At 39.6% G+C, this 10,706-nt stretch overlaps 1 protein-coding gene across 9 annotated transcripts in view; it reads left to right on the top strand.

Annotated features, from left to right (window-relative positions):
- Window positions 1-1,649: 1,649 nt before the first annotated feature.
- Window positions 1,650-10,706, top strand: part of CDK19 (cyclin dependent kinase 19) — a 191,649-nt gene continuing 182,592 nt past the window's right edge. For 2 of the 9 annotated variants that reach the window (XM_078447209.1, XM_078447208.2), the window contains exons 1-2: window positions 1,650-1,943; window positions 2,894-2,988. In XM_078447209.1, coding sequence (XP_078303335.1) covers window positions 1,823-1,943; window positions 2,894-2,988 — 216 coding nt within the window. In that variant the 5' untranslated portion in view covers window positions 1,650-1,822. The other 7 variants (XM_078447215.1, XM_078447212.1, XM_078447211.1 and 4 more) reach the window with 6 other exon arrangements.

Raw genomic sequence — 10,706 nt, 5'->3', positions numbered from 1 at the left:
TCTCCAGCACTTATCATGGTTCCTGGAAATAAGAGACTTACATACTCAGATATTTTCGATTGACTTCATGATCTGAGTTAGTTTCTCAGGAAATTTACTGTTGTAAATAAATGATCTCCCAACACTTCAAGTTTTCCAGGTTTCTCCCAAAACCTAGCAGGCAGGTCACTACTAATTCTCCTTACCACTTTATTTTTATTATTATTAATTTTTTAAATGTTTACTTATCTTTGAGAGAGACAGACAGAGCACGAGCAGGGGAGGGGCAAAGGGAGAGGGAGACACAGAATCTGAAGCAGGTTCCAGGCTCTGAGCTGTCAGCACAGAACCAGATGCCAACCGAACTCGAACTCACCAACCATGAGATCATGACCTGAGCTGAAGTGGGAAGCTTAACCTTAACCCACTCTGCCACCCAAGTGCCCCTCCTTATCACTTTAGATAAAAGTGACCATTTCCTCCTTTTTGCTCTCAATAAATGTGGTATATTAGTCTTATCCTAGCACCAATCACGTTTAGGATTGTATCCCAAGCATCTGACACGTTAAGTATGCAACAATTAAATGAATCAATGTTCACCTTGATGAAGGAAACTTTCTTAAACATTCTAGGAGAACGTCATCATTTTGCATAGACCGTAAAAAATCTTTTACAATCCAACCCTGATGATTGTTTTTAAAACGATGCATCCTGGCACTTTAATTGTCCTTAGACAGATGGCCAAACCTTGGCTATGGGAACCGCACAGTGTAGGAGGAGACCATGACTAGAGCGCGAGGGAAAGGATGATTCGCTGCTAGGGTTCAGAAGTTCTCCTCAGACGGATGCTAGAACTAGGAAACCGCTGATGGTTCAGCTTTTGAAATACCGTTTTTGCATCGTAAAGAAAAAAGATTAACCTATCAGGAACAACCGAGCACATCCAATTACCAATCAAGAAGGGGAAAGGAGCCAAAGCCTGGGGATACCCACGCACCAAGGAGGACGTCATTCTCTAAGTCTCAGCCAATGAGAGATTGGGCGGAGGGGGCGGGGCAACGGGCGGACCAATTGCCACAGAAAAACAAACAATCTGCAGCACAACTGTCCTAACCACAGCCCTCGCCTCTCAAACCACTGGAGCAAACTCCTGAGCAAAGCACTTGTTAAATACTTTCCACTTTCCTTCTAGCCCGGGGGCAGTTACACTGGAGTACCTTCCTCATACTAGAACAAGGGCCTTCTTTCCACCAGCTCCCAAAGACTCGCAGAAAGAATACAGTAACTTTGAGCTTTCTACCTTCACAGGAACTGGCAGTCCGGAGCTACCTGAGGGGGAGGGGCAGCCCCAGTGCGCAGGCGTGCATGCCTTGTGGAGGCGGGGCTGTAGCGGCCCAAAGCATCCTGGGTGCTGTATTTCTTTTGCTGGCAAAACTGAACTGCTCCTGTAGCCTCCGGAACTACATTTCCCCGCAGCTCCCGCGGCCTCGAGGTGGGCGGGATGGTTGGTTAATGAGCTCGAGGAAGCCGCGGCGCGGCCCACCAGGTTCCAAAACAAGGAAATGAAGGGGGGAGGCGGGACTGGGGCTGCCTGCGGGAGCCGCCGCCGCCGCCGCCGCCGCGGAGGAGGAGGAGGAGGAGGAGGTGGAGTAGGTGGCTGCCGCGGCCGCCGAAGAGTCCCTTGCTGAAGGCGGACCGCGGGGCGGCGGGCGGCGCGCGCGCGCCCGAGAGGCGGCTGTTGGAGAAGTGGAGCGGCGGTCGCGGGGGGAGGAGGAGGAGGAGGGACTGAGCGGCGGCGGCCCCCGCGTCCCGGTGCCTCTATGGGGAAAGCAGACAATGGATTATGATTTCAAGGCGAAGCTGGCGGCGGAGCGGGAGCGGGTGGAGGATTTGTTTGAGTACGAAGGGTGCAAAGTGGGACGCGGCACCTACGGGCACGTCTACAAGGCGAGGCGGAAAGATGGGTAAGAGCAGGGGCGGGGGGAGTAGGCTCGCTCGGGTCCTCGCCCTGCCCGCGACCGCGCGGGATGGGTGGGTTGGAGCCGGGTCGGGCCGTTCCCGAAGGGCGAGGCGGAGGTGGTCGCGGGGCCGCGTCCCAGCGCGGACTGAGGGACGCGGGTTCTGACTGCCCTCCCCGCGCGGCCCCGTCGCGCCCCTCGAACTCCAGCGGCAGCAGCCTAGTCGGGGGGCGTCGGTCCGGTTCCGGAGGGCGCCTTCCGCGTGCATGGAGCTGGCGGCGGGACTCGAGTTGGGACCTCGGCTGGAGGTGGAGTTTGTGGGGTCTGGTCTCTTGGGGAGACGCCGAGGGCTGGGAGAGCTTTGCCGAGTTGCCGCTCCGGCCCTGGGCTGGTGACGGTCGTTGTGGAACTTCCAATCGGCTAAGCGCCTCCCGGGGGCGGCGGTTTGAAACCTAGCGGAGGAGCTGGTCGGGCGGCCGAGCGCTGGGCTGGGGTCTTAGCCAGACTCTAGGGTCTGACCCTCCGCGCATCTCTGCCCTTGGGGCCAGCCAGCCAATTGGCTTCTCAGCGTAGTCCCGCGTCCGTGTCTATACCCGGCGACTTCTGGATCCCTGCTCATTCGCCCCTGATTTCGCTTTTTCACATTCTGAATTCCGCACTTTAACTCGAATGTAGGACCTCCTCGGAGACTAACCGCGTTTTGCCCGCAGAACTTCAGAGTTCGCCTAGTTTTTTGGTAACTCGTATCCCCCCCCCCCCCCCCCCCCGTTGGATATTCTTATGCTTTCCACTCCATCCCCTGGCTAAATGACTGCGTGCTGGGGTTTATCCAGCACCTAGATTATCCGGAACGGAATGCAGAGTGACAGAGATCTGGGCCTGAATCTTTGTTTACCTGGGATTTGAGGGAGAACCTTAGTAACCTCTTAGGAAGCCTTTATTGATTGTTCTCTTAGGAGATGGCGAGCTGGATTCTGTATTGAGAACGCCTATCCTTCGTCCTGTAGGGCAGACGGGCTCTAGGACAGGTGGAACCAGCTGCCGGCGAAGGGTAGGTTTAAACCAATCACCTGCTCACCGCCCTTCCTGGGAGGAATTCTCCTCCCCCAGAGTAAGGGAGCCCAGGAACATCTATCTACCTGTCCCGCCTAGATTTCAAAGATGGTCAAAAAGTATGAGAAAGAGAGTTTTTAGCATCCTAGCGGAACATTTCTGAATAAAGTGAATATCAGTCACAATGACATTAGTAAGATTTGAAATGCTGCCTAACGTTCTGCGCACTCTGTTGTAATTGATATAGTTGATTTATGAACTCGAGGACGAAAGTTGTTAAGGTGTGTGTGCTAATTTCATAGAGAATGAAAACACAACTTTACAAATTGTTTTATCATAAAGTATGGTGAAAATCACAAGGTACTAAACACGTGTAAAGGGTTGTTACTGCAAGTAGTTTTGGTATTATAACTGAAAGGGCTCCATAGTAGTCAGTTGTAAACTTCTCTCATAATTCTTTTAGTTAATTGCCAGGTGTCCTTGAATGAGTATCTTGGAATGTCAGGTACTTAAAATTAACTTGTATTTTGTGTTTGGAATATTTACTTGTTATACTGGTGTTTCTGTGGGAATATTATCAGATCTATTTGGGGAAAGCACATCTAGTTTTCCTATTTGGACATTGGCATTACAAAACAAATTATATGTGGTGTTTTTCATACTCCTCATGCTAACTTTATAATGTACTTGATTTGAAATTTTTTAAATGTATTTTCTTTTTTTTTGTTGTTAAAATAACTTCCTTTTAGTAGGCAACTTTTAAGAAAAATCTGCTTCTGAATTGTATTTTGATAGCATGGGATAAAACAAAAAACATAATTTAATTCCTGCTTCTAATTGTTCTTTTTGAATATTTTCCCCTCTAATAAAGTTTTTGATTCGACTGCACTTTCTTGAGTGAAATTTGTTTGATTAGAATTAATAAAGTTTCTTTAATAGAGTAAGATCAGTCTGTGTATCTTCAAAATATGCTTTTTAAAGAAATTTTTAGGATCTGAAAGCATTAGTTGATATCACTATATTCTAAGAAAAATCATTATAAAGGTAGGTTTCCTTGGACTAGGGGTCTAGTTGAGATTTGAGGCTTTATGTTAATAGCACATCTCTTGTGGGTTGGTAGCAATGATTTTAAAGAACAAAACATTTTTAAAGTTTTTAGTGATGGTTCTAAATTGTGATGCAGATTTGCATAGTAAAGATTTTACACTCTGATCATGGTTAGTTATAGTTTAGCTCTTTCCGGAATTTATTTTGGTTAATTCAGAAAAAAATGTATAATGCTACTTTAGGGAGCAAGAAAGAAATCACGTGCGTACATTTAAGAGAAGTTATTCTGTTGTATATAATGTAGTATATAACCAAAATCATTTGGGTCTTTTGAAGAAACACTGGAAGAAGTAATGTAACTTACAAAAGAAAAGCCTCTGTTTATAGTTTAGTACTACCTTTTAAAAAAATCTTAGAGTGATATTTCCATTAAAATAATGACTTTAACTTGGGCTGTGTTAATTATACTATGTAAATTTGTGACAGTGGAAATGAAAGATTACATTTGGGTTTTTCACCTTTAATAAAAATGTCATTTGTTCTTTTTGTTTTGAAGGAAGAGAATCTTTTGACCCAACCATCCTTTTTAAATAAATCAGGCTTAATGTTATTCCTGAGAAACAAGTTCAGAATATTTCTAGACTTTTTAGTATGAACAAGAATTTGTAATAGTTTTCCTTTTAAAATTTGTAAAAAAGGATATATAACAGTTTATGGTTACAAATCTCAAGACCATATTCCTCAAATTTGAAAAACTTTGCTTTGATTGATAAAGGAATATTTTAAAAGGTTCTTTTGTCAATAAGAGAGTCAAACAAACATGATTCCATAGGATAATATGTCTGAAAACTGTTACACCAAACAATACTACTATTCAATTTTGCAGACATTCATTTAGTCTTTTGAACCACTCCAATAAAAGATTACTCCTTTTTGAGATGTCTTTAAAAGATACTTCATAATTGAAAGTGAAATGGCTGACATCTTAACAGTTTCAGTTTTGCCTTAGGGTTTCAGATGAGTAGTTTGTGACTATACATCTTAGTGTATAAAGTTTTAGATGAGTAATTGGTGATTATACATCTTAATGTATGTCATAAAATCCTTCACAAATGTGTAGGTACATATGGATACATACAGGTAAATAATAGGTATGGACCTATCTGCCTGGCTTTGATGGATTTTTCATATTTGGTTTGTAGTTAGAATAGACGATTGTATTTGCATTTTTTTGTGTGTGGGGGGTGGAATGTACAAAGAGTTTTAGATCATTTAGTCTCACTTCTTTACAAATGAGAAAACCAGAGCTTTTAGAGGTTATCATGCCCATAGTCTCACAGCAAAGACAAGCCTCACAGAAGTTACAAGATAGTAGGAATCCAGCTCTCCTGACTGAGTTGTTGCATTTTCTAATGTGTCCTACTTCTTAATACCATACGGGGAAAACCCAAAAAGACCATGTTAAACCTCCAGTTTTGACAAACTTATTGTATAAGCCTTTTCCATGCAAAGGACATATCTATACCAACAAATGTGGAAAAGGGAAAATATTGCATGGATGTTAAAAAAAAAAAAAAAAGGAGTGCCAGCCTATAGATTCTACCATGTGTAGTTGCTTTTCTTCATCAGGTTTCTCTTCATCCTCATTTTCATTACTTTTGGCCTCCATCTTTCAAAAAAAAAACCCACCATTTTTGCATAGTAGCTGAATTGGTCTCTGCTGTTAGGCTAGTCTTTCCTTGTGATAGTCCAACATCCAAGTTGCTCAGGGTCATTTTTCTGCAAATAAAATCAATCATGAAACATCTTGGAAAACTACATTCTCTATCTTTCAAACCATCATATCCAATTTTAATTCCTTACTTTGGCATATAAAGCTATTTGCATTAGGATCCTAAAGTTTTTCTCGTCTTTATAGCCTTTATACTTGCCACCAACTCCCGGAGTTGGTGCAAGCCATGTTTTCCAGAGTGTGCAAGCCATGTTTCTGTAGCATTTTTTAGCACTTACTAAGTCTTTTTCATGTCTTTTTTTTTTTTTTTTTTTTTACATTCAAAGTAAAGTGGTATTGCTCTGCCATTCCTCCCTCCCTTTTCTCCTCACTCCCATAAACTTGGCCAACTCCTGCTCATACTTCAATACCCTATTCAGATAGCTTTTCTAGAAGCCTTCCTTTATTCACTTTATTAGTTGTGCTTGTGCCTCTCTTTGTTCTTAGGTGTATAATATCACTATAAGTAATATTAATCTGCCCCATAAACTATTAGCTACAAATGGGTCATCATTTATTTCCAGAGTCTTGTACAGAGTTTGGCATATAATGGACACTCAGAAATTTTATTAAAAAAAAAAAAAAAAAAAGGTCCCACATTGGTAATACTGCCCTGATGTTTTCAGTAATTGTTTTGTTTTTTTAAAAAAAATTTAACATTTATTATTTGACAGAGACAGAGCATGAGTGGGGGAGGGGCAGAGAGAGAGGCAGTCACAGATTCTGAAGCAGGCTGTAGACTCCAAGCTGTCAGCCCAGAGCCTGACACAAGGCTTGAACTCATGAACTGTGAGATCATGACCTGATCCAAAGTCAAATGCTTAACCGACTGAGCCACCCAGGTGCCCCTTCAGTAATTGTTTTGAAAGCCTGCAATGCAGTGATGTTACATAAGTGGTTACCATAAATAATTTTATAGCACTAATTAGATCTAGTATAATTTTTTTTCTAAGAAATTATGTGCTGCTTTTTAAGACAGTTGATACATTTCTTTTAGTAGATTGATAAGGAACGTATGTAATTTTTTTGTTTTGAGTTAAGCATTTTTCCCTTTTAGGCCAGCTCTTGTAAAATTATTATAGAAATCTTGTGTTCTTTGCTTTCACTATCTATTTTATAGAGATGCTTAGAAATTGTGGGCATTGGGGCACCTGTATGGCTCAGTGGGTCAGGCATCCGACTTTGGCTCAGGTTATGATCTCACAGTTTGTGAGTTGGAGCCTCATGTTGGGCTCTGCGCTGGCAGCTCAGAGCTTGCTTGGAATTCTCTCTCTCTCTCTCTCTGTGCTCCTCCCTTGCTCTCGCACTGTCTCTCAAAAGTAAATAAACATTAAAAAAAATGTAGGCATTCGAACATATTTTACGAAATTTATTGATCTTACGGGTTTATGTTAATAAATTTAGTATCTTTAGCACTTAGTAAATCAAATAAACATTGGTTTATGTTTAACTGGTTCTTCATTTATGTATTACAAGAACGTTTTGAAGCCCAGGAAAAGAAACATTTTCAATAAAATTTGATTGTTTAGAGCAGTGGTCCACAAACTTTCTTTACAAAGAGGCAGATACTAAATATTTTAGGCCTTGGAGGCCATACAGTATATGTTATAATTACTTGAATCTGCTGTTGTAGTGTCAAAGTATCCACAGACAAATGTGTAAATGAACACAAATTAGAATGTGTTTCAATAGAATTTTATTTATAAAACCAAGTGGTGAGCTCGCTTTGGCGGGCAGGCTGTAGTTTGCCCTGCTTAGTCTAGAACGGTGACGTCCAATAGATCTTCATGCAATGATGAACATGCGTCTATGCTGTAAAGTATGGTAGCCACTAGCCATATGTGGCTCAAGGAATGTGGTTACTGTGACTGAGACACTGGCTAGTAGCTGTGATGTTGGACTCGGAAGGTTTAGTCTTGGGGACGAGTAGCTTAGCAACACATTTATAATTTTCAAATCCATGAAGTGACATTTTAATTTTTTTAAATTTGGTTAATCTCTACACCCAATGTGGGGCTGGAACTCAGCACCCTGAGATTGAGAGTTGCATGCTCCACCGACGTAACCAGCTAGGTGCCCCTGAAGAGACCTTTTAATAAAAATGTGTAATTGACGGTGTGGACAAATGAAATAGGATAGCCCACGTCTTTTCTTTTTTTTTCTCTTTTCTGCCAAAACCCGCACAAAGCTCATGTCTTTTCAGTTATAGGCAGAATTTTGAGGCTGAAACAGTTTGATAATGCAAACCGATACTCGAATCCATAAACTGTCAATTTGTGAATGGAATCAAGGATATTTGATCACTTTTTGAAAAAAGTATTTTTGTTAAAAAAAAAAGAATGTTGTTCAGTGAGTAGTAAGTGCATGTGCATAAGAAGATATACAATGTGGTAGTAAGCCTTCCCTTTCCCAACCACCCTTTTCCCTTTCTAAAGATGGCCATTCTCGGTTTTCCTTTTTAGAGATTTTCTTGGGGTGTGTGTATTTAATGGTAAATAGTTTACTGTACATTTCTCTATATTTTTTTCACCTTAAATGTAATTTGAAGATCATTACATAATTGATATGCAGAGATGCCTGGTTCCTCTTAATAATAGTTTCACTTGTATTCCACTGTATTGACTTACATAATTTACTTAACTATCCCTCTTGATGGACATTTAGGCTGTTACTAGTCTTTTGCTAGTACTAACACTGTAGTGAACTGTACCTAGTAGGTACAGTTTTTGTGTGTATTAGTGTAGCTAATTTAAACTCCTGTAAGCTATTTACCTTTGGAAGTATTGGCTTGCAATGATTTGCTAATATGGTGATATATGAGATATAAATCACTAAAGATTGAAAACAATGGGGCTGAGAATAAGGAAGTCTTATTCCTTAAAGGCTTTAAAAATAATTATTCATACATAAAAATGAGTTCTAAATCATTAGTTTCCATAGGAAATACAAGTTACCGTTTTAGCAGCACGAGAAAGGCTTGCCTCTGAGTTTTATGTAGGCAAAAAGTAGATCTATGGAAAGGTTTTTTTGATAGGGATGTCAGTATTGATGAATTAAGGAATTTTACTTTTGTATACTATATGTTTGGACTGAATATGCTGGGTAAAAAATTAATATGTGATGTTAAACTGTGTGCTTGGTTTGCAAAATGCTTAACTAGTGTAATGAGGTTTAGACATCAGTATAGAAGACTTGAAGGCAATATAGTACAATTCGAAATTTTCTTGGTGGTAAACGATGAGAGTAAGACTGCTTGGTTAATGTGTATATAAAGATCAGCCTGTTCGTTCTCTTGTGACGTTGGGACTGTATGTTAGTGCTGCTTTTGGATTCCAAAACAAAGGAACAAGATATATATTTTTTTAAAGAGAGCATTTTAATATTTTGAATTATTAACATGATTATTTCTTTAAAAAGCAGGTAGTTTTTAAGGGCTAGAACCATGAAGAGGTAGCCGACAAAGCTATTTGAAGATTCTTGTCCATTTATAAATAGCTGATAGTTCAACACTTCCTGTAATAACCCTTTTGAGCATGCATTGTGCAGGATAAAAGAGAGTCTCAAGAGAGAAGACAGGATGTAATTCAGGATACAAGTGTGCGGCAGTAGTTTTTTTATTGAGGGTGTGAATTCTTATCCAAAAGTGAGTGAGTGATCAAAGAGAAGTAAAAACCTGTAAAGTCCTTAAATAATTGGTGTCCTTATAAAATATCTTTAATTTCTAATATAATAAGTCTTTCTAAAGGAGAAACACATCCTCCTCATAGAGGCTTTAAACCTGTTGTGTGTTTTCTATCTAAAAATATTATTTCTGTGAGATTTTGTTGCTGATGATCTCAGTTACCAAGTGGAACGTGATTAAGAAATGGATTTAGTTTTGTTTTTATTGTGACCACAGACCAAAACCGTGTCATGGCAAACTATTTTGCAGATATTTGTAGATATATACATTTGGACAGAAAGGTGAGTTCATGGTTGCTGGAAAAGTAAGGTAAAACTTTTGCCTTATGGGTGGGCTAGTTGCATCTTTCTGTGGGAAAGTTCTTCTCCTTAGGATTGTGATCTGGGGCACAAAGTGTGTTGCTCTTTACAAAAGTTAGTTTCCTTTTTCTCTTTCCCTTTTGTAATGTAATTATTATACTTGCATTTTAAGAGTGACTTAGACACTGAGTGAATCCAGTTGTTTTGGATTTAGGTGCAAATTTAAAAAAATGTGAGCTTCCTTTTTTTCTGAAGAAATTGTATGTAATTTGAACTTATGTAACTTATAAAACCAGAGTTCTGTTCACTGATTTCTCAGCAATCTTTTGATCTATATATTTGTGTCAAAGTGGAAATATTTTTATTTTTATGCTATTAAAATTTATCAGATAATAGTTGTACGTGATTTAAAAGACTCTAACAGTTAAACTATATATAAAATTAAAAGTCTTCTTCTTATTGTCCACTCCCAAGCTTCCATCATTTTTCAAAGATAGCCAGTGTTGATTGTTTCTGTTTTAAGTTTTGCTGGTGCTTACTAGTATAACTTTAAGTAATATGCATGTAAAAAATAATATGCATATAATTCTATGTTCTGATTTATCAACTTTAGGCATTTTTTGTTGATTTTCCATTAGAAAAGCTGAGCAATTTCCCATCTCAACATTCAAATTTATTACCTTTGTTATTTTACATTTTTTGTGGCAAATACTTTTATAACTTTAAATCATAAGCTTAAATCTTTTTTATTTTTTTTAATTTTGATTAGGCACCTTGCTGAACGTGGGGCTTGATCACAGGACTGAGATCAAGAGTCACATGCTCCACTGACTGAGCTAGCCAGGCACTCCATTAAATTTCTTTTTCTTTCTTTCTTTAAAAAATTTTTTATTCTTTTTTTTTTTTTAACATTTTTT

Source organism: Panthera onca, chromosome B2 (genome assembly GCF_046562875.1).
Source record: "Panthera onca isolate mPanOnc1 chromosome B2, mPanOnc1 haplotype 2, whole genome shotgun sequence".
In the NCBI taxonomy this organism is placed as follows: Eukaryota; Metazoa; Chordata; class Mammalia; order Carnivora; family Felidae; genus Panthera; species Panthera onca.
Note: the sequence above shows the minus strand (reverse complement) of the source record. Positions and strands in the feature narration are given on the sequence as shown.